Below are 25,476 nucleotides of genomic sequence, written 5' to 3'. Positions count from 1 at the left end.
GGCCCATTTAATCTTTATGGGCCACTTTTGGGCCAGTCCACGTGTCAACATATCATAGGCGCATCTCGCCCATTGGATGAGTGACATGTGCCAACACGGAGGTGACACGTGGTTCCGACGGCCGATGAGAATTTTACACGTGGAAAATCGACATTGGTCGTGGCTATTAGGCTGTTAGAGGGTTATCGGATCCAAAACCAGACCCGATAGCTTAACGGGGTTCCGTTACGGTGGATGCCATGTGTCGGTCACCGTTGACGAAAGCACTTCTGTGACGCGTGATTTATCATCATGGAAGTGGACACTTCCGTGATGATAATTTTGGTAATGTCATGGAACACTTCTACGACATCACAGGTATGACTATCTTGATTCTGTCATAAAATCGTCATGGATGTACATGCATGACAGAAAATGTGACCTACTGTGACAAACACGTATCATCACGAAAGGATTTTTTGCAGTGTTTTATGCTTCTCTGTTACAGGTTTGCGTGGTCCCTTGGCTGGCAACTCATCAAATTCATCATACTCGTCCTCATCGGCAACATCATCGACACCCAGTACCCTCCTCTTCCCATGCATCACTACATGGTCGTTCTTATGCAAAGGGTCTTCTGCAAAGAAAATCTGTGTAGCATCGCTGGCAAGAATGAACGGGTTCGCTTGATATGCCATCGTTGTCCTGTTAACACATGTCTTCCTGTAATCATCAAACTTTACTTGACCAAGAGGGATCCATGAGCACCTGAATAATGCCACCTTAACTTTCACATAGTCAAGCTCCCAAATCTCTTTAATAGTTCCATAGTATACCCTTTTATCACCTTCATCTACAGTCATGCATTCTATTCGAACAGAGTTGTTCTGATATGAGGTCTTCTCATCACGTTCATCAGTGTAGAACGTATATCCATTTATGTCATATGCTTGGTACGTCAACACCGTAGGTGATGACTTTTGTGCCAACCACGTAGCAATGTCATCGATGGATCCTTGTGCCAAACGCTTCTTCAGCCATTTGGCGTAGTTCTTAGTGCGCTCCTTCATCTCCACATCTGATGAAGGCACCATTGGTAAGAAGCTTTGGCGTATCTCCGCCAAGTGTTCTTCGGCGTAAGTAGTGAGAACTGGGCTGTTAAGTAGTACCGTCAAATGGGCTTTCTCTACCAATTCTCCGGGTGCAGCCATTTGCGTGCCAGCAAGGACTGGCTTACCTTTCAGCCTTCCCTCGTGGCGAGAGAGGGGCAAATCTATAGGTCATTGTTTCATGTATTTGGTGCAAAACTCAACCACCTCCTCTACGGTATAACCTTGTAGGATGCTTGCCTCTAGATGGTTTCGGTTCCGACAAAAGCGCTTCAGTATTCCCATGAACCGCTCAAAGGGATACATGTTGCGAAGAAACATAGGACCACAATACTTTATCTCATCGACAAGGTGCTCTAACTAATGCACATCTAGGTCCTATGCCATTGATGTTACGCAAAGATTTGTGCAGATATTTTTCTTTGTCTATTTTCTTTTCCTTTCTAGTTTGATTATTACTGGCTTTATCAATAAGAAGAGCTCAATGTATTGCTTGCCAATAGTCCTACTCCGTTCATACCGTTACCGGTGCATAATCCCAAAACTTGTTCCTTGTTTTTGTCCTGAAAAAGGAAACCAACCAAATAGCTAATAGGAGTCCTGCACAACTCCGGGAATTTGGAACCACTTGGTGCAAATAATTGCGGTTGATTATATCAGCAGTTAGATAATACGTCAACCCCAGCTTCAATTCCTCCCCCCCCCCCAACCCCGTGCAAAAAAAACCCCTCTTCAATTGGAAGTTCCTCTTATCTCCATACCCCGCTTAAGTGTCCACCATCTTCATCATCCCCGACAGGCCGCGCTACACACTGGCACACACTCTGCAGCCATGTCGAGCGACAGCGAGGACGACAGTTCAGCCAACAATCTGGTGCCCGATGATAGGTCAACATCGGAATCATCCCGCTCGTCTTCCATGAGTCCGGCGTCGAGCCTAGACCTCAATTATATCCGGTTCATGGAAGGCACGCCACCTCCGGAGTCGTCAGACGACAACCAGACGGACGAGTAGCCGTTGGAGGACGAAGAAGAGGACGATGATGATAATGAGGAGGAATGGTCGTATGAGAAGGAGGACAACAACGATGACGGCGGTGGCGGTGATGAAAAGCCAATGGTTAGCGGCAAGAAGCGTTCTCGCCAAGACGATGTCGCGGGGCCATCCAACAACAACAAGAAGAAGAAGAAGAAGAAGGACTAAATTAAGTAGACTGTATATATCTCTGTTATCCTGTCAATCTCATCGCACACGGTTAGTAATATGTATTCGACAGATATCTTCTACATTATCGCCCACAGGTTGGTTTGTTGAACTGTGTGCCCTGACGAACACACAATTCACAAAAAAAGACCGTATGGGCTGTCTATAATGATCGCACACAATTCTGATTACCGGCCTATTTTCCGGGTATCACACACATCTTGTTATGCTGAATCGTTTTTGTTCACCTCAATCATCGCAAATGGTTCATTGAAGCGAACTATATGCCGTATATCGCACACACATTGATATGGCTGCTCATTTCTGTTGTTCTTCCTCATCGCAAACAGTTCTTCTGTATCAACCGTATGCCCTTCATCGCACATGCAACTAAAATCTGAACCATGTCTGATGCGTCCGTCATCGTAAACATTTTGGACATTTTTTACGGTTCTCTGACACCACCATTTGCGATTATTGCATCGCACATAGTTTCTCGAAGGGTCTCTGATCGTAGTGTCGTGTTAGCAGCATCCTGCAGTAGTGGTGGACTACTCCCTCCTCATCGTGGTGGCTGCCGGGATGATGAAGATGGCCACCGGCGATGATTCTCCCCTCCGGCAGGGTGCCAGAACGGGGTCTAGATTGGATCTCGTGGATACAGAGGCCTTGCAGCGGCGAACTTCTGATCTAGGGCTACCCCAAAGGGTTTTGGAATATTCAGGAATTTATAGGGCGAAGAGGCGGTCCAGGGGGTCCCGAGGTGGGAAACACCCTCCAGGGCGCGCCTGGGCCTCCTGGCGCACCCTGGTGGGTGCTACTCCCCTCGATCAGCCCCCCCCCCCCAGGTGCTTCCTTGGCCCACTGGTGGTCTTCTGGTCCATAAAAAATCTCCAAAAAGTTATGCGGTGTTTGGACTCCCTTTGATATTGATTTCCTCCGATGTAAAAAACAAGCAAAAAACAACAACTAACATTGGGCACTGGGTCAATAGGTTAGTCCCAAAAAATGGTATAAAGTTGCTATAAAATGATTGTAAAACATCCAAGAATGATAGTATATTAGCATGAATACTTCAAAAATTATAGATACGTTCGAGACGTATCAGCATCCCCAAGCTTAATTCCTACTCATCCTCGAGTGGGTAAATGATAAAATAAATAATTTATGAAGTGTGAATGCTAGCAAAAATGCATAAGTTTGATCAATGATAATTTTGATCACTTTTCCTAGCATCATAACAACAATTCTTTCTTATAAAACTTCTCATGACCAAGTAGCAACCAATTAACATGTTAAGGTTCAACAATGAATTCTCTTTAAACTCAACAACCTATAATCTTAGTCACCAAACAATTGCAATTCAACTTATTCAACAGAGTCTAGGTAAGAGCTCCACATACTCAACCATCATATAGTCTTCTATGATTGCTAACACTCACCGCATACACATGAGCAAAGTGTTTCAACCGGACAAATAGAAAGACAGGGGCTTACAATTTTGCCTGCCAACGCATTCACCTTTGGGTGATGTCAATAATAATAACTCATGCTACCCATATCCAACTGGGATATATGCGCCTAGATCTTTCCTCACCACATGATGCTTGCCAAAAGAGAAAAACAAAAAGGAATAGAGATAAAAACTTTGACTCTTGCATGAAAGTAAATACATAAAAGTAAAAGATAGGCCCTTCGCAGAGGGAAGCAGAGGTTGCCATGCGCTTATTTGTTTATATGCTCAACTCCTTAGTGCAAAATAACATCAAGTTATATTGCACCTTATGATAGCAACCTTTATTGTGCAGTCTGTCGCTTTTATTCTTTGCCATCACAAGTTCATACAACACTCAATTTTCTCTTACACTAAATGATCTAACACTTTTAGAAGCAATTTTTATTGCCTTATTGCACCGAGGACAACTTACTTGAAGGATCTTGCTCAATCCATAGGTAGGTATGGTGGACTCTCAAAACAAGATTTGGGTTCAAGGGTTTTTGAATGGACAAGTAGTATCTCTACTTGGTGCGGAATTTTTGGCTAGCAAAGATAGGGGGCAAGCACCACATGTTGAGGGATCTATGACAATATAACTTCTATATGAATATGAACAAACATAAATCATTACGTTGTCTTCCTTGTCCAACGTCAACAATTTTGGCATATAATATTTTGATGGGGGCTTACAATCACAAAAGAATTCCAAGATGGTGTATTTGCATGTGAAAGTTCTCTTCCTTCTACTAATTATTCGTGAATTGCTTGTATGACCAATATTGTGATTGTCAAGCTCCAAAAGCTATCACTTTCTAAACCCAATGTGAAGCCACTACTAGGCATGATCTGAACATGTAATTTCAACTTCATGATATTCAATTTATTCAAAAATTTACTCATAGGATATAAGTGAAGCACTAGAGCAATTCCATACAAAAGAGCCTCTTTGATGGGATGCGAATGCCGCTTACCTAGCCTTCCTGTCAACTATTTGAGGACTCTAGTTTATTTTTAAAAAAAATCAGATCTAAGTATTTTATTAAAACAGCAAGAAAAATGAAAATAAAATGACATTTCAAGCATAGCACAACTCATGTGAAGAAGCAAGAACTTAGGTTCAACCGATACTAACCGATAATTGTTGAAGAAAAAAGGTGGGATGCCTACCGGGGCATCCCCAAGCTTAGATGCTTGAGACTTCTTGGAATATTAACTTGGGATGCCTTGGGAATCCCCAAGCTTGAGCTTTTGTGTCTCCTTAATTCCTCTCATATCACGGTTTCCCTAAACCTCAAAAACTTCATCCACACAAAACTCAACAAGAACTCGTGAGATAAGTTAGTATAAACCAATGCAATAACCTTATCATTCTCTACCGTAGAAAATCACTAAAATTATTATTCAACATTGCATACTAAATTCCTCTGCATATTTAATAGTCATATCCTCAAATAAAATCATCAAACAAGCAAACATATGCAAACAATGCAACCATAACAGCAATCTGCCAAAACAGTACAGTCTGTAAAGAATGCAAGATTCATCATACTTCCCTAACTCCAACAATTATGAGAAAAATACCACACTGTAGGAAATTTATCAGAGATTGTTTTGCAAAATGTTTCAAAAATTTATCATATTCTGACTTTTCTAGGGAATTTTTGCAACATTGATAAACTTTCTCTTTTGAAACAGCAACATGTATACTTGAAAAATAAGCATGGCAAAGGCTATCATTGCCATTTTTATTGAAATAAAAGATGCAAAACATTATTATAAATAAAAGCAAGCAAATCCTAACAAAATAAATTGACACTCCAAGCAAAACACATATCATGTGAAGAATGAAAACATAGCTCCAAGTGAGGTTACCGATAATGTTGGAGACGAAGAGGGGATGCCTTCCGGGGCATCCCCAAGCTTAGTTGATTGGATCTTCTTTGGATATTAACTTGGGGTGCCTTGGGAATCCCCAAGCTTAGGGTTTTGTAACTCCTTATTCTCCTCATATTGACATCTCACCCAAAACTTGAAAACTTCAATCACACAAAACTTAACGGAACTTTGTGAGATAGGTTAGTATGATAAAGAGCAAACCATTTCACTTTTGGTACTGTCAGAGACAAGATTAATAATTGTTTCCACACAATTAATACTATATAATATCATTTCTACAATTTATATTGATCAATATAAGCCATAGTAACTAGGAAACAAACAAACTATGCATTGAAAACAAAATCTGTCAAAAACAGAACATTCTGTAGTAATCTGTACTCAAAACATACTTATGCTACTCCAAAAATTATGAAAAAAGTTGGAACACGTGACCAATTTGTATATTAATCTTCTTCACAAAGAATCAACTCAAAAGCACTCTTCTGTTAAAAATGAGAGTTATTTTTGTGAGCGCGGAAGTTTCTGTTTTTCAGCAAGATCAAATCAACTATCACCCAACATGATCCCAAAGGCTTTACTTGGCACTTTATTGAAACAAAAACAATAAAACATGATTACTACAGTAGCATGATCATGTGAACACACAAAAACAGTAGGTAAAAGTGTCGGTTTGTCTCCCAACAAGTGTTTTTCTTTAATGCCTTTTAGCTAGGCATGATGATTTCAATGATGCTCGCATAAAAGACAAGAATTGAAACATGAAAAAGAGCATCATGAATCACATGTCAAGCAGATTGAAGTCTAACACACTTCCTATTCATAGGGATTTTATGAGCAAACAACTTATGGAAACAAGAATCAACTAGCATAGGAAGGCAAAACAAGCATAACTTCAAAACTTTCAACACATAGCGAAGAAACTTGATATTATTGCAATTCCTACAAGCATAAGTTCCTCCCTCGTAATAATTTTCAGTAGAATTATGAAGAAATTCAACAATATAACCATCACATAAGGCATTCTTTACATGACACATAAGCATAGAAAACTTATTACTCTCCACATAAGCAAAATTCTTCTCATCAATAGTAGTGGGGAGCAAACTCAACAAAATAACTATCATGAGAGTTAAAATTAAAATCATGATGATAAGTTTCATGGTTATCGATATTCTTTATAGCATACATGTCATCACCATAATCATCATAGATAGTAACTTTGTTATCATAGTCAATTGAAACCTCTTCTAAAATAGTGGATCCATCACTAAATAAAGTCATGACCTCTCCAAATCCACTTTCATCAATATTGTGAAAAGATTCAACACCCTCCAAAATAGTGGGATCATTACCTAGAGTTGAGACTCTTCCAAACCCACATTCATCATTGTAATCATCATAAATAGGAGGCATGCTACCATTATAACAAATTCGCACATCAAAACTTGGGGGACTAAAAATATCATCTTCATCAAACATAGCATCCCCAAGCTTATGGATATTCAAAGAGTTCATACTAACGACATTGCAATCATGCTCATCATTCAAATAATTTGTGCCAAACATTTTATTGACTTCTTCTAACAATTGCGCACAATTTTCCGAACCGTCATTTTCAAGAAAGATATTATAAAGATGATCAATAATATGATGCAACCTCAACTCCATTTTTTGTAGTTTTCTTTTACAAACCAAACTAGTGATAAAACAAGAAACTAAAAGATTTGATTGCAAGATCTAAAGATATACCTTCATGCACTCACCTCCCCGGCAACGGTGCCAGAAAAGAGCTTGATGTCTACTACGCAACTTTATTCTTATAGACAAGTGTTGGGCCTCCAAGCGCAGAGTTTTCTAGGACATTAGCAATTTTCCCTCAAGTGGATGACCTAAGGTTTATCAATCTGTGGGAGGCATGGGATGAAGATAGTCTCTCTCAAGCAACCCTGCAATCAAATACAAGAAATCTCTTGTGTCCCCAACACACCCAATACAATGGAAAATTGTATAGGTGCACTAGTTCGGCGATAAGATGGTGATAAAAGTGTAGTATGGATAGTAGATATGAGTTTTTGTAGTGTGGATAGTAAAAAATAGCTAGGTAGTAGATAGTAAAACGGAGCACAAACGGTATTACAATGATGGAAAATGAGGCCTAGGGTGCATACTTTCACTAGTGCAATCTCTCAACAATGCTAACATAGTTGGATCATATGATTATCCCTGAAAGTGCGATGAAGAATCACTCCAAAGTTCCTATCTAGCGGAGAACATAAGATGGAATTGTTTGTAGGGTACGAAACCATCTCAAAGCTATTCCTTCCGTTTGATTTATTCAAGAGTTCATACTAAAATAACACGAAGCTATTCTTTCCGTTCGATCTATCCTAGAGTTCGTACTAAAAAAACACCAAAGCATATTCATATTCATAATACTCAATCCAACACAAAGAACTTCAAAGAGTACCCCAAGATTATACCGGAGAAACAAAGACAAGAACATGCATCAACCCCTATGCATAGATTACCCCAATGTCACCGCGGGAACCCGCGAGTTGAATGCCAAAACATATATCAAATGAATCAATATCACACCCATTATCACCACGAGTATTCAATTGCAAGACATATATCAAGTGTTCTTAAATCCATAAAAGTATTTAATCCAATAACAACGAAATCTCAAAGGGAAAAATTCAATTCATCACAACAAGATAGAGAGGGGAAAACACAATATGATCTGACTATATTAACAAAGCCCGTGATACATCAAGATCGTGACAACTCAAGAAGACGGGAGAGAGATTAAACACATAGCTACTGGTACAAACCCTCAGCCCCGAGGGTGGATTATTCCCTCCTCATTGTGGTGGCCGCCGGGATGATGAAGATGGCCACTGGTGATGATTTCCCCTTCGACAGGGTGCCGGAACGGGGTCTTGATTGGATCTCGTGGATATAGAGGCCTTGCGGCGGCGGAACTTTTAATCTAGGGCTACCCCGAAGGGTTTTGGAATATTTGGGAATTTATAGGGCGAAGAGGCGGTCCAGGGGGTGCCCGAGGTGGGCAGCACCCACCAAGGCGCGCCTGAGCCTCCTGGCGCACCCTGGTGGGTGCTGCTCCCCCCGAGCAGCCCCCCAGGTGCTTCCTTGGCCCATTTGTGGTCTTCTGGTCCATAAAAATCTCCAAAAAATTACGCGGTGTTTGGACTCCGTTTGATATTGATTTCCTGCGATGTAAAAAACAAGCAAAAAATAGCAGCTGGCACTGGGCACTGGGTCAATAGGTTAGTCCCAAAAAATGATATAAAGTTGCTATAAAATGATTGTAAAACATCCAAGAATGATAATATATTAGCATTAATACTTCATAAATTATAGATACGTTGGAGCTGTTTCAATGGTGAACCCCTCCATGATGGTGTCTACATTGGATCTGGTGGTTCTGGACTCTGCGACGGTTGGAATTGATTTTCGTCGACTCCCCTAGGGTTTCTGAAATATTGGGGTATTTATAAAGCAAAGAGGCGGTTCAGGGGGCACAACCCACCAGTGCGCGCCTGGGCCTCCTAGTGCGCCCTGGTGGGTGCTGCTCCCCTCAAGCCACCCCCAGGTGCTTCCTTGGTCCACTGGATGTCTTCTGGCCCAAAAAAATCCTCCAGTTTCGTTGTGTTTGGACTACGTTTGATATTGATTTCCTGTGATGTAAAAAACATGCAGAAAACAGTAACTGGCACTGGGCACTATGTCAATAGGTTAGTACCAAAAAATGATATAAAATGACTATTAAATGATTGTAAAACATCCAAGAATGATAATATAACAGCATGGAACAATAAAAAATTATAGATACATTGGAGACGTATCAGGCAGCAAGGCCGTATTGTATTGTTGCCATCGAGGATAAAAAGATGGGGGTTTTATCATATTTCTTGAGTTAATTCCTCTACATCATGTCATCTTACTTAATGCGTTACTCCGTTCTTTATGAACTTGATACTCTAGATGCATGTTGGATAGCGGTCGATGTGTGGAGTAATAGTAGTAGATGCAGGCAGGAGTCGGTCTACTTGACACAGACATGATGCCTATGTTCATGATCATTGCCTTAGATATCATCATAACTATGCACTTTTCTATCAGTTGCTCGGCAGTAATTTGTTTACCCACCGTAATATTTGCTATCTTGAGAGAAGCCACTAGTGAAACCTATGGCCCTCGGGTCTCTTATCCATTATATTGAATCTCTTTTCCGCATTATTAAATCTCATTTACATCTTGCTAGTTTCCGATCTACTATTTTGCAATCTTTTACTTTTCGATCTATAAACCAAAAATACCAAAAATATTTACTTTACCGTTTATCTATCTCTATCAGATCTCACTTTTGCAAGTGACCCTAAAGGGATTGACAACCCCTTTATCGCGTTGGGTGCAAGTTGTTGATTGTTTGTGCGGGTATTCGATGACTTGTGCGTTGTCTCCTACTGGATTGATACCTTGGTTCTCAAAACTGAGGGAAATACCTACGCTACTTTGTTGCATCACCCTTTCCTCTTCAAGGGAAAACCATCGCAAGCTCAAGAGGTAGCAACCTCTGACAAGTACCTCGCCTAAAAGATGCAGGAGAATAGCACAACTGGTGAGCATGTGCTCAGAATGTATGGGAACTACAATCGCTTGAATCAAGTGGGAGTTAATCTTCCAAGATAAGATAGTGATTGATAGAGTTCTCTAGTCATCATCACCAAGTTACTGGAACTTCGTGATGAACTATAATATGCAAGGGATGACAAAAGCGATTCTCGAGCTCTTCGTGATGTTGAAATCGACGAAGGTAGAAATCAAGAAAAAACATCAAGTGTTGATGATTAAACAAGACCACTAGTTTCAAGAAAAGGGCAAAGGGAAGAAAGGGAACTTAAAAAATGGCAAGCAAAGTTGTCACTCCCGTGAAGCCCAAAGCTGGACCTAAGCCTGAAACTGAGTGCTTCTACTGCAAAGGAAATGGTCACTGGAAGCGGAACTACCCCAAATATTTGGCGGATAAGAAGGATGGCAAAGTGAACAAAGGTATATTTGATATATATGTTATTGATGTGTACCTTACTAGTGCTCGTAGTAACCTCTGGATATTTGATACTTGTTAGGTTGCTAAGATTAGTAACTCAAAATAGGAGTTGCAGAATAAATAGAGACTAGTTGAGGATGAAGTGATGATGTGTGTTGAAAGTGGTTCCAAGATTGATATGATCATCATCGCACACTCCCTATACTCTCGGGATTAGTGTTGAACCTAAATAAATGTTATTTGGTGTTTGCGTTGAGCATGAATATGATTAGATCATGTTTATTGCAATACGGTTATTCATTTAAGACAGAGAATGATTGTTATTCTGTTTACATGAATAAAACCTTCGATGGTCATACACCCAATGTTGATGGTTTATTGAATCTCGATTGTGGTAATACACATATTCATAATATTGATGCCAAAAGATGCAAACTTGATAATGATAGTGCAACTTAACTGTGGTACTACCGTTTAGGTCATATTGGTGTAAAGCGCATGAAGAAACTCCATGCAGATGGACTTTTGGAATCACTTTATTATGAATCATTTGATACTTTGCTAACCGTGCCTCATGGGCAAGATGACTAAAACTCCGTTCTCCAGAACAATGAAACGAGCTAATGACTTATTGGAAATAATACATACCGATGTATGCGGTCCGATGAGTGTTGAGGCTCGTGGCGGGTATCGTTATTTTCTGACCTTCACAGATGATTTGAGCAGATATGGGTATATCTACTTAATGAAACACAAGTATGAAACAATTGAAAAATTCAAAGAATTTTAGAGTGAAGTGGAGAATCATCGTAACAAGAAAATAAATTTTCTACGATTTGATCGTGGAGGTGAATATTTGAGTTACGAGTTTGGCCTTCATTTAAAACAATGTGGAATAGTTTCACAACTCACGCCACCTGGAACACCACAATGTAATGGTGTGTCCGAATGTCGTAACCGCACTTTATTAGATATGGTGTGATCTCTAATGTCTCTTACCGATTTACCACTATCGTTTTGGGGTTATACATTAGAGACAGCTGCATTCACGTTAAATAGGGCATCATCAGGATCCGTTGAGGCGACACCGTATGAACTATGGTTTGGCAACAAACCTAAGGTGTCGTTTCTTAAAGTTTGGGGATGCGATACTTATGTCAAAGTGCTTAAGCCTGATAAGCTCGAAACCAAATCGGAGAAGTGTGTCTTCATAGGATACCCTAAGGAAACAATTGGGTACACCTTCTACCATAGATCCGAAGGCAAGATCTTTGTTGCCAAGAATGGAACCTTTCTAGAGGAGTTTCTCTCGAAAGAAGTGAGTGGGAGGAAAGTAGAACTTGATGAGGTAATTGCACTTTCTCTCAATTTGCAATGTAGCTCATTCAAGAAATCCGTTCCTGTGATACCTACACCAACTGGAGAGGAAGCTAATGATAATGATCATGAAACTTTAGATCAAGTTACTACAGAACCTCGTAGGTTAACCAGAGCACGATCCATAGAAAATAAATGGATCTTCAAGAGGAAGACGGACGGTAATGGTAGTGTTACTATCTACAAAGCTCGAATTGTCGCAAAAGGTTTTCGACAAAGTTCAAAGAGTTGACTACAATGAGACTTTCTCACCCGTAGCGATGCTTAAGTCTGTCTGAATCATGTTAGCAATTGCCGCATTTTATGATTATGAAATCTAGCAAATGAATGTCAAAAACTGCATTCCTTAATGGATTTCTTAAAGAAGAGTTGTATATGATGCAACCAGAAGGTTTTGCCGGTCCTAAAGATGCTAACAAAGTGTGCAAGCTCCAGCGATCCATTTATGGACTGGTGCAAGCATCTCGGAGTTGGAATATATGCTTTGATGAGGTGATCAAATCATATGGTTTTATACAGACTTTTGGAGAAGGTTGTGTTTACAAGAAAGTGAGTGGGAGCTTTATAACATTTATAATATTATATGTGGATGACATGTTGTTGATTGGAAATGATGTAGAATTTCTGGATAGCATAAAAGGATACTTGAATAAAAGTTTTTCAATGAAAGACCTCGGTGAAGCTACTTATATATTGGGCATCAAGATTTATAGAGATAGATCGAGACGCTTAATAGGACTTTCACGAAGCACACACCTTGACAAGATTTTTAAGGAGTTCAAAATGGATCAGTCAAAGAAGGAGTTCTAGCCTGTATTGTAAAGTGTGAAGTTGAGTAAGAGTCAAAGCCCGACCACGACATAAGATAGAAAGAGAATGAAAGTCATTCCCTATGCCTCAGCCATAGGTTCTATAAAGTATGCCATGTTGTGTACCAGACTTGTTGTGTGCCTTACTATGAGTTTGCCAAGAGGGTTAAATAGTGATCCAGGAGTAGATCACTAGACATCGGTCAAAATTATCCTTAGAGGACTAAGGAAATGTTGAGGACTAAGGAAATGGTTCTCGATTATGGAGGTGATGAAGGGTTCATCGTAAAGGGTAACGACGATGCAAGCTTTAACACTAATCTAGATGACTCTGAGACTCAATCTGGATACGTATTAAAAGTGGGAGCAATTAGCTAGCGTAGCTCTATGCAGAGCATTATAGACATGGAAATTTGCAAAATACATACGAATCTGAATGTGTCACACCCATTGACTAAACTTCTCTCATAAGCAAAACATGATCACACCTTAGTACTCTTTGGGTGTCAATCACATAGCGATGTGAACTAGATTATTGACTCTAGCAAACCCTTTGGGTGTTGGTCACATGGCGATGTGAAATATGGGTGTTAATCACATAAATATGTGAACTATTGGTGTTAAATCACATGGCGATGTGAACTAGATTATTGACTCTAGTGCAAGTGGGAGACTGAAGGAAATATGCCCTAGAGGCAATAATAAAGTTGTTATTTTATATTTCCTTATATCATGATAAATGTTTATTCATGCTAGGATTGTATTAACTGGAAACTTGATACATGTGTGAACACATAGACAAAACACCGTGTCCCTAGTATGCCTCTACTTGACTAGCTTGTTTATCAAAGATGGTTAAGTTTCCTAGCCATGGACATGTGTTGTCATTTGATGAACATAATCACATCATTAGGAGAATGATGTGATAGACAAGACCCATCGGTTAGCATAGCATAATGATCGTTCAGTTTTATTGCTACTGCTTTCTTCATGTCTAATACATATTCCTCCAACTATGAGATTATGCAACTCCCAGACATCAAAGGAATGCCTTGTGTGCTATCAAATGTCACAACGTAACTGGGTGATTATAAAGATGCTCTACAGGTATCTCCGAGGGTGTTTGTTGGATTGGCATAGATCAAGATTAGGATTTGTCACTCCGAGTATCGGAAAGGTATCTCTGGGCCCTCTCGGTAATGCACATCAAATGAAGCCTTGCAAGCAATGTGACTAATGAGTTAGTTGCGGGATGATGCATTATGGAATGAGTAAAGAGACTTGTCGGTAACGTGATTGAACTAGGTATGAAGATACCGACAGTCGAATCTCGGGCAAGTAACATACCGATGACAAAGGGAATAACGTATGTTGACATAGCGTTCGACCGATAAAGATCTTCGTAGAATATGTGGGAACCAATATGAGCATCCAGGTTCCATTATTGGTTATTGATCGGAGAGGTGTCTCGGTCATGTCTACATAGTTCTCGAACTCGTAGGGTCTGCACGCTTATCGTTCGATGATGATATGTACTATATGAGTAATGTGTTTTGGTGACCGAAGGTTGTTCGGAATCCCAGATGAGATCACGAACATGACGAGGAGTCTCTAAATGGTTGAGAGGTAAAGATTGATATATTGGGAGGTAGTATTCGGACACCGGAAGGGTTCCGGAGTGTATCGGGTACATACCGGAGTACCGGAGGGGTTACCGGAACCCCCCGGGGAAAGATATGGGCCATATGGGCCATAGGAGGGAGGCTAACCAGCCCGCAAGGGGCTGGCACGCCCCCCACAAGGGAGGAGGCCTAATTGGACTAGGGAAGGGGGCGCCACCCCCCCCCCTTCCTTCTCCTACTCCCTCTCCTTTCCCCTTTCCCCTCCGGTAAAAGGAAGGGGGAGGCCGAATCCTACTAGGAGCCCAAGTAGGACTCCACCCACTTGGGGTGTGCCTAGGGCTGGCCTCCTCTCCCTCCCTCCTTTATATACGGGGGGCTAGAAGACACACCAATTGCTCCAAGCCGTGTGTGGCGCCCCCCACCCCCTCCACAGTTTACGCCTCCGGTCATATTCTCGCGGTGCTTAGGCAAAACCCTGTGCGGATCACATCACCATCACCGTCACCACGCCGTCGTGCTGACGGAACTCATCTACTTCCTTGACCCTTTGCTGGATCAAGAGCTCGAGGGACGTCATCGCGCTGAACGTGTGCAGAACTCGGAGGTGTCGTACGTTCAGTACTCGATCGGTCGGAACGAGAAGACGTTTGACTACATCAACCGCGTTAAGCAAACGCTTCCGCTTTCGGTCTACGAGGGTACGTGGACACACTCTCCCCCTCTTGTTGCTATGCATCTCCTAGATAGATCTTGCATGAGCGTAGGAATTTTTTTGAAATTGCATGCTACGTCTGCCAACAACTACACCAATGATGAAGACATATTGCTATGCAATACTTGGTCGCAAGTGTCGAGGGATCCATCCGTTCGAGGTGATCAAAGTAGAGATGCACATTGAAACCGGATGAAGGAGCACTTTGATCTACACAACAAGAGTGGAATTGACTGCTCGGCACGATCTCTTCGCTCCCGGTGGTCGACAATCAACCGAGATTGTCAAAAGTGGGTGGTCGCACAAAAGGCGGTTGATAAGTTGAACCCAAGTGGCACTAATGTATAGATAGGGTAAGTGCCATTTCATCCATGTTCATCATGCTTGTTCTTGGTGTTTCTAGTGCTAACTTGTTTTGTTTTTTTGTAGTTCAATATTGCACAAAACTTGTTCAAAGGAGAGGAGAAGAAGACCAAGAAAGGGAATATCAAGAAAGGGAAGATCAAGAAAGGGAGACCATTTACCTTGCCTCATTGCTATGAGGAATTGAAGGATGATGAGAAACGAAAGAAGCGTGACGACATCGATGATGTTGATGAGAGCAACAAACGCAAGCAAACAATTGAGTTGGATGAGGAGGAGGAGGAGGCATCAAGTGATGACCGCAAGAGAAGCCCTACACCAAACTCCATTTCATACTCGAAGCCAAAACGACCAGATGGGTGCAAGAAAGACGCAAAAGAAAAGAATAAGAGGAAAGGGGATGATGAGCTCAAAAATGATATGGAAACTATTGTGAAGGCAAGAAAAGAAGCGAACAAGGTGAGGAAGATGGCAAGGAACCAAGATGCCACGGCCGAGGAGAGGAGGTTGGCGGCCGAGGAGAGGAGGGTGGCGGCCGAGGAGAGGAAGGTGACATTAAAGGAGAGGAAGGTGGGCATGGAGGAGCGATTTAGGTTGTTGGAATGGGAGAAGTACTGGTTCTCCTTGGACACATCTACCCTCAATGAGGCGCAAAAGGAGTATGTCAATCTTATCCGTGAAGAAGTCTTGATCCAAAAAAGAGTCATGATTCGCGGCATGGGTGGCGGTGGCATTGGCGGCATGGGTGGCGGTTGCATAGGCGGCATGGGTGGCGGTGGCATTGGCGGCATGGGAGGCATAGGTGGCATTGGCGGCATTGGAGGCATCGGTGGCTTCGGAGCTACCACGGGCGGCATGGGTGCCATGGGTGGCTTTGGAGCTACCATGGAGACCATGGGAGGCATGGGTGGCTTCAGAGCACCTCCGGGCGGCATTGGCAGCATGGGAGGCATGGGAGCACCTCCGACCGGCATGGGCGACATGTCTTCCGATGTGCCAACACCTTCGCATGATGTCGTTGAAGATATTACCAACACCGCGCGCGACAATGAAGAGGTGGAAGAATCCTCTTCGGATGATGAATCGGAGGAAGAGGAAGAGGAGGAGGACAAGGCTTGATTGTTGATGGGCCATTCATTGGTGTGAACTTTTGTGTCATGAACTTGGTTCGGATTTTGAACTTGACTGGATGATGTTGTGGGCATGAATTTTTTATGTCATAATGAACTTGTTCGTGTAATTTAAATTATGCATGTCTTTGTATTGATGTTTGAAATTTATTTTGTGTCCAAAATGCAACATATGGCAAGTGCCGGCTGCTCGCACGCGCTGCATTTTAACGCACATGTTGGAGCTATGCGCGCGCAGCATTTTATAGCGGCCGCTGGAGCAAGCGTTGGCCGCCGCACCAAAACGAGCGAACCACGCACTGCAAACTGATTTTTAGCGCGCCGCGCGGCATGGCGGCTGTTGGAGATGCTCCGGTGCTTATTTGTACAGGATAGGCACTTACCTAAGCGTCTTTCTTGTAGAAATAGGCACCGATGCTTCAGAAAAAACCGATTTATTTTTCTAAGCATCTCTCTAAGCACCTCCCATTGTACAAGGCCTTAGAGGCCACCGTGCGGTGTGGGTGCTCCGGTGCATCTCTCGTAATCCGTCCACACGTCCAGTCCGAATGAGCGGCGCTGTACACGAGTGCAACCATGACGCGACACGCCAGTAGCAGCTTTGCAAAATCCGTTAAGCCGTTGCCTTTTTCATTATGTCAGTGTCAGGGGCATCTCCAACGCCGGGTGTCAGCAGAAACAACGACACAAACAAACGCCCAGGGAGCGGCCGATGCGTACGTAAGTACGTACAAATGACTTGCAGTAGGTGCATTATTGCATACACATACATACTGGATGTTCAATCACACCGAGAGACAGGGCACGAACAGCGTCCGCGAGGCACACGCTGCGCTGAGCTTTTGTGCCTAGGACGCAGCGTCTCAGTCATCGATCACAAAGGTTACACCGTCGTGCTTCTTGAAGTAGTGCGTGGTGTGATCCACGATCTGCAGATTCCACAAGCATCGTCAGATGGGAACCACTGTCGTGCAGCCAAGTGAAGCAAATGCATGCCCTCGGCTTAGCCTCGAGGGAACCATGTCTAAAAAAAACCACCAGCAAAAAAGAAAAGATGTGTAAAAAAAACCAAGGGCAGGAAGGATGCCAAACCATCTAGCAGCAATAGTGCGAGTGGCACGATAAAGCAACATAATTTTATGAATTCACATCCTAGGCAGATGAGATGATAAAGTTAGACTTGATGCGTATAATAGCTCTAGTAAGATGGGATGTGCTCAACGGCATGGACGAACCAACCTTTTTTAGTGCCAGCATTTTGAGTTTGGCCTAAACGGTACCCGGTGGATTTCCTCGGTTGTTTTAGATTGGGTGCACAACATTTCCTCCATTAGAGGATCTCCAACAGTGGTTGGCGTGCGGTAAAAGTGGGTTTTAGAGCCCCGGCCAGCAGTGGTGGGAAACTCAGGCGCGAGTTGCGCGCGCGAAAAAGCAGCCGGGCACGCGCTAGTTTTGGCGCGCCGCGCTTTATAAATGCAGCGCCCGCCACGCGCCCTCCCACCACTCTCTACCTCGCTACACGCCCTCTGCCGCTCTCTTCCAGCTCTCTCCCCGCTCCGTCTCACCTCGCCGCCACCGCGCCACCACGCCGCAGTGCCGCCGGGGAGTTTCGGGCTACCGCGGCGTCCGCGCGCTCCCCTCCAACGCCTTCTCCGCCGAGATCCGGTCCGGCGACATGCGCCTCGACACTTTCGACCGCCGGGGAGTTTCGGGCTACCGCGGCTTCTGCGCGCCGGCGCCTTCTCCGCCGAGATCCGGTCCGGCGACATGCGCCTCGGCACTTTTGACACAGCCCACGAGGCCGCCCGCGCATACGACGCGACGGCGTGGCGCCTCCGGCAGCCTCGTAGGGACATGAACTTCCCCGACGCGGGAGCTGGCACCTCCCCGCGGCTTATCACCGACGAGGATCGTCGCGACAACCGGAGGCCGGAGCGCCGTCTCAGCCTCGCCAAGATGGACGAGGAAGCCATGGCGCTGCGATGCGCCGCCAACGCCAAGATGGACGAGGAAGCCATTGCACTGCGATGCGCCGCCAACGCTTCCCGCAGGACGTCGTCAACCCTAACCAACTATGGTTTTGGTCCCCTGTCGCCAAGATGGACGAGGAAGCCATTGCACTGCGATGCGCCGCCAACGCTTCCCGCAGGACGTCGTCAACCCTAACCAACTATGGTTTTGGTCCCCTGTCGCCAGCGCACATAAAAAGATGGGGGAGCAGCCGACACCTACGTTAGACTAGTTCACGTAAGGTTTTCTCCTGCTCCCCACATCCCTAAACCCTAACCGATTTGGGGGAGCATTGCACGACGGGAAGATCATCTCCAAGCTCTGCCCCTGTCCCAGGGCAATGCCGGTGGCGCCCGGAGGGACGCCGCTACCTGCAGCGAGCATCTTCATCGAGCCTGCATCAAGCCTGCATCGAGCAGGCACGGGACTTCACATCGCCTACACCAATGGCCTCTTCCATTGGTGGTAAGATCATCAATCCATCCCTCTGTTCATCACGCAAATAGGTGATCTAATGTCTGGCTTACGATCTGTTAAGTAGATCCTACGGGATTTATTGTCTAACACTACGCGCAAAGGAGGGCGGAGAGGAGGGCGGAGCGAGCCCCTATCACGAGGACAGGCGTACGCGGAAGGTGGCCGCTCAATTCAACATCGACCTAGGAGCAGCGTCGTCCTGGGACTCCGACGACGATCGGTACCTTGACGCCTTGATTGAGACATCGGAGGAGGACATCACCGAGGCGGAGTCGAGTCGGAGTCGGAGGACGACGAGTAGTAGTTGAACTATCTTTAATCTATCTAGGTTATGAACTATCTATGTATCGTTTTATCTATCGTTTTTATCTATCTATGTACCTTTTATTTATCTATCTATGCCTATCGTATCGAGTCGGAGTCGAATGTGTCTCGAGTCAGAGTAGAAGGAGAAGACACGAGTAGCAAAAATATAGCGCGTCTGCTGGAGCGGCCCGCGCGCAATTTTTTGCGGCGGCCGCTGGAGCCAGCGCTCCGCGGCGCGGAAAAACTGGCTATGGAGGCGCTGTAAAAGGTTTTTTAGCGCGCCGCGCCCCTGTTGGAGATGCTCTTATAAAAATCTGGATGGAGTACATCAGGCTTTCAACTCTACTTAGACTATTCAATCTAGGACAGGACAGGGTTGGTTTCAAGCTCCATTAGATGAATGATGCACTTCTACAATACTCCTATCAAGCGTAGCATTAACTCTGTAATGCTTGTATCACCATGTAGCATTAACTCTGTAAAACTCCTCCTTAATTAATGGACGAGGCAAAGCTTTTACCTCCGTTTCAAGAAAAATAAACAATACTCCTATTAATGGACGAGGCAAAGCTTTTGCCTCTGTTTCAAGAAAAATAAACAATACTCCTATCAAGCTTTCGACTCACTACCAAAATAAGATCGGCTGGTAGTTTTCCGACTCCAGCTCACAAAAGTTTACTTAAGACAGGATGCATGTACCACTGTACATACCAGCAGCACTGTGCTACTCAGGATGGGAATGGACCGGGTCATGAACTCTCTGACGAACTCTACGAAATTGGAAGTTAGGTAACGCAGTAGTGCAAAGTGTGAAAAATACAAAAATGTTCATATGTCCCAACTAAACCGCCTCATGAAACTTCTGAAAATGGAGGCAGCAACTTCAGTATGTCCACAGAAGCATAGAAGCTACTTCAAAAGAAACTCTTATCCTAGTATTGTGGCTTCCTTCACATTTCCTAATTAAGGTCGGTACTATGAAGTCCAGTTTTATAACTAACAACGACACTGCAACTGCAAAGCCAGACAAAACTACCTCGGATTTACTAGAAGCCAGATGGAACAACTGTTTTCCAGACAAACTAAATGCAGTAATGAACTTATAATACTGCAACGACATGGCAGTACGGCACTCACATTGGTGTTGCTCAGCTCCAGGTTAAAGTAACAACACAATTTTATAATTTCACACCCTAAAGAGACGAGATGATAAACTTAAGAGTTGATGTGTATAATTAAACTTCTGGTAAGGGAGATGTAATCAACTACATGGCCGAATTCTTTTTGATCTAAACTCTAAAGGATACCCGATCTCTTTTAGATTGGGTGCGCAACATTTCTTCCATTAGAAAAATCTGGATGGAGTGCATCGGGCTTTCAGCTCCACTTTAGACTATTCAATCTAGGACAGGATAGGACAGGTTGGTCTCCAACTCCAGCGGGTGAATGATGCACTTCTATAAGATAATAATGCAACAGCAATAGTTTTAATAGGTTTCCGACTCTACAAACAATAGCAGTATAAGAAATGTTGGCGGTTTTCCAACTCCAGCTCACAAAAGTTTACTTAAGACAGGATGAATACCACTGTAGATAGCACATGGACTTGTAAGTGTAATAGGTACGACCATAAAACTGCAAACTCATCATGAACGGTCTGACAAACTTTGTGAAATTGAGAGTTAGCTAACGTACTTGTCAAAAAGTGTAAAAAAATGCACAAATGTTTATATATCATAACTAAACTGCCTCATGAAACTTCTGAAAATGGAGGCAGCAACTTCAGTATTGTCTACACTAGCATAGAAGCTACTCCCTCTGTTCCAAAATATAAGGTGTATCCGGTTTTTTTAAGTCAAACATAAGCAATTTTGACCAAGTTTTTAGAAAACAAAATTCAATACCTACAGTAATATTTTTGTATCATTAGATTCATCATGAAAAGTATTTTCATATTTTATTTATTTTGTATTGTAGATGTCGATATTTTATTGTATAATCCTGGTCAAACATACACAAGTTTGACCACAAAAATGGATACAGCTTATATTCTGGAATGGAGAGAGTACACAAAAGAAACTCTTATCTTAGTATTGTGGTTTCCCTCACATCTCCTAATTAAGGTCGGTGCTATGAAGTCCAGTTTTATAACTAACAATGACACTACAACTGCCAAGCTAGACAAAACTACCTCGGAATTATTAGAAGCCAGATGGAACAACTGTTTCCCTCTCTTAACGATATGACACGCAATTCTCTTGCGTGTTAAAAAAAACTGTTTTCCAGACAAACTATATGCAAGAATGAACTTATAAATGCAACGACGTGGCAGTATGGCACTCACATTGGTGTTGCTCACCTCCAGGTTAAAATAACATAGTTTTATAATTTCACGCCCTAAAGAAACGATGAGATGATAAACTTAAAGTTGATGTGTATAGCCAACTTCTAGTAAGGGAGATGTAATCAGCTACATGACTGAATTCTTTTTGACACAACACACTGGGCTTGATCTAAACTCTAAAGGATAGGCGAGCTCTTTTAGATTGGGTGCACAACATTTCTTCCATTAGAAAAATCTGGATGGAGTACATCGGGATTTCAACACTACTTTAGACTATTCAACCTAGGGCAGGATAGGACAGGTTGGTTTCCAACTCCACCGGATGAATGATGAACATCTACAAGATGATAATGCAGCAGCAATAGTTTTAATAGCCTTCCCACTCTATAAACAATAGCAGTATAAGAAAGGTTGGTGGTTTTCCAACTCCAGCTCACAATAGTTCACTTTTGGCAGGATGAATGTACCACTGTGGGTAGCAGTAGCACATGGACTAAGTGAAACTGAAAGCTTTATAATTGAGAAGCGTACATAATTGTGAACTCATCATGAACTGTCTGACAAACTCTCTGAAATTAAAACTTGAGGTAACGTACTCGTGTGCGAAGTGTGAAAAATGCACAAAAAATTGTATATTATAAACTGCCTCATGAAATTTCTGATTTTTCTACTGGGCGGGCGACAACGATAAGCAGAAGTATCATATGGTCAGTTGGCCGGACATTTGCAAGCCCGGGGAGCAAGGCGGCCTTGGCATTATGTGCTCTAAGCGGATGAATATCACCCTCCTCTCCCGTTGGCTTTGGCGCATCTCGCAAGGTCACGGTGGCCTCTGGCTCGACATCATCCGGAACAAATACCTGCGCAGACAGCCCCTCGCCTTCTGCCAGAGATCTGGTGGATCCCAGTTCTGGCAATCGGTTGTCCAGCTTCTTCCGGTTCTCCGCATCGGGACCTCCATCTCGGTCGGCTCCGGAGCTTCGACTTTGTTCTGGTTTGATCGCTGGGCCGGAGACGCCCCCTTCGCGGCGCGCTTTCCCGGCCTCTTCTCCATCTCCGTCGATCCTGTGATCTCTGTCGAGAGGGCCCTTATTGACTTAGGGCGCCTCGCTTTCCGAAGGCCATTTGGGCCCCCGTAATCCGCCGCTTGGCGTGAGTTACTAGACTGTGTTGCCCTCCACGAACCAATGATGGACGGTGGCCCTGACCAGATGCATTGGCGCCTGGAGCCATCGGGCCAATTCTCCACCAAGTCTCTTTACCTGGCCATCGCCCCCTCTTCCGCCCCCATCCCCCTCTCGACGGTGTGGTCCATCCGCCTGCCTCTGAAGATCCGTATCTTCATGTGGCAATGGATTCGCGGTCGGATCCCGTCCGGGGTCGAGGTTCGCAAGCGAAATGGCCCGGGCACTGGCCTCTGCCCGCTTTGCGGTGTCCCCGAAGACTCGAATCACATATTCTTCTCCTGCGTGTCCGCTCAGTTCGTTTGGAGCTGCTTTCGCGAAGCGGTCGGTGGAAATTGGTGCCACACCAACTTTCCCGACTTATTTGCCGAACTCCAGATCTCCCCCTTGACGTCTCGCCACATTAGGTGGCTTGAGATTGGGGTCATCGCTTGGACCCTCTGGACGATTCGCAATAAGCTTGTGATCCAACGCACTCCTCTTCGACGGGCTACTGACGCTCTCTTCAAACTTTCGGGTTTCTTGTAGCTTTGGCGGCCTCTTAGCCGCCCTCAGGATCGCGACGCCACCTCCGCCTTCATCGTCGACCTCCGCTCGATGGCCGTCCGTCTGTCGCCGCCGCCCCCGCCGCCTCCGCCGGAACCAGACTAGGTGTTCTCTCCTCCGGCTGTTTTCTGTTATTTTCCTGCGCTTGTTGAGCTGTGCCCTCAGCAGAACCTTTGTACTTTGTTGTGAGATTTGGGTGTGTGTGTGTGTGTGGACTAGTCCTTGTATGTGTGCTCTCTGGCGGTTTGCTTTATTTATAAAGCCGGGCGAAAGCCTTTTTCGGTAATTTCTGAAAATTGAGACAGCAACTTCAGTATTGTCTACAGTATTACCATAGAAGTTGCTTAAAAATGAACTCTTATCTTAGTATTGTGATTTCTCTTGCATTTCAAAATTAAGACCGGTGATATGTGAGGCTCTACTGCTCTAAGAAGACGCACGAACGAACACGTTCAATTTTATTCCAGCCAACAATGACACTGCAACTGCAAAGCTGGACAAAACTTCCTAGAATTAATTAGAAGCCAGATGGGACTGTTGTTTTCCAAGCGCACTAAATCCAGTAATTAACTTATATAATACTGTACCAGTGCAATGATATATCACTCACATTGGTGTTGCTGAGCTCCAGGTTATAGAAATCCACGGCGTCTGCCTTGAACAGCGGCCCGGCGTGCCAGGTCCCTGCGTGCAGCTTGAGAAACTTGGGACCAGAGACCCGGAAGACGCAGACCTCGGACGGATCGGGAGGCAGATAGAAATGCCCAGCGCGCGACTGCACGAGACTCCTGCCACGGTCCTGGCCACTCTGCCCGTCCACGATGGAGGGCTTGGCCACGCCGAGGTACCAATCCTGGCCGCCGATGGAGCCCAGGCACTGCGTGACGCTGGCGTGGTGGGTGATGGAAGAGAACTTGAGCGGCCTGCTCTCCAATCTCATGATGTAGAACCTGCCAAAGCAGAGAGGGCTCTAGTCCGGGACAGAGTAGAAGAGGATGATTCATTGGTACTAGTATGTGGAGAATCGAACCTAGGGATGCCGCGGCTGAGGTCGAGCTGGGCGTCGTGGGGGCCGAACTGGTCGCCGTCGGGGGAGGCGGCGATGACCTGCCCGAAGGGCGCGAAGGACTCCTGCGTGGCCTCCACCGGCCGGAGCGTCATCACCCTCGGCTCCTCCTCCCGTTTGGCTTCCATCGCCTGCGGCGCCGACGACGAGGCGGCTCTGGCTCCGGCGCGCACGGCTCTGCCGCGCTTGCTGTTCCTGCGAGGAGGAGGATGGAGAGGGGAAGGAGTGGCCGTGCTGCCGCGGCAGAAGTGGCCGAGGCGGCCCAGGAGGCCCAGCGCCTCCATCCCCAAACGTTTTCCCGTGGCCGAAACCGAAGCGTGCCGTGGTGTGGTGTGGTGCGCCGCAGTGTGCTACTAGGCTACCGTGCGGTGTGGGTGCCGGATCCGGTTTGCGTGCTCCCTTCCCATGCTCCCATCCGTGCTTTCATTTTATCCCATGGCTGTCTTTTTTTTCTTTTTCTAATCTAATCATCTTCCCCCCTGATTTTAAGGGGGTGGGGCCGGGCCTTATTTTCTTCCAATCAAAATAAGTCACGTACGCGGGAGCACGGATGGACACACACCGGGGGAGCAGGCAAGTCTCGTCCGTGGGTGCCACGGTGCATATTTCGTAATCTGTCCACGCGTCCAGTCCGATGAGCGGAGCTGTATACAAGTGCAACCATGACGCGACACACCAGTAGCAGCTTTGCAAAAGGAAAAAGTTCAAAACAAACCTTAAATTCGTAGAGGAAACATAAATCGAATCCTGAACATTGAATCCCAAAAATT

At 44.5% G+C, this 25,476-nt stretch overlaps 1 protein-coding gene across 1 annotated transcript; it reads right to left on the bottom strand.

Annotated features, from left to right (window-relative positions):
- Positions 1-17,373: 17,373 nt before the first annotated feature.
- On the bottom strand, positions 17,374-25,030 carry LOC119277486. Its single transcript, XM_037558767.1, has 3 exons — positions 24,671-25,030; positions 24,251-24,590; positions 17,374-17,702 (listed from the first exon to the last, which is right to left on the bottom strand). The coding sequence occupies exons 1-3, from the start codon at positions 24,988-24,990 to the stop codon at positions 17,637-17,639; spliced, it is 726 nt and encodes a 241-aa protein (XP_037414664.1). The 5' UTR covers positions 24,991-25,030; the 3' UTR covers positions 17,374-17,636.
- Positions 25,031-25,476: the final 446 nt, after the last annotated feature.

The sequence above is a fragment of the Triticum dicoccoides genome, chromosome 3B, assembly GCF_002162155.2.
Source record: "Triticum dicoccoides isolate Atlit2015 ecotype Zavitan chromosome 3B, WEW_v2.0, whole genome shotgun sequence".
In the NCBI taxonomy this organism is placed as follows: domain Eukaryota; kingdom Viridiplantae; phylum Streptophyta; class Magnoliopsida; order Poales; family Poaceae; genus Triticum; species Triticum dicoccoides.
This window is presented reverse-complemented; position numbering and strand designations above follow the sequence as displayed.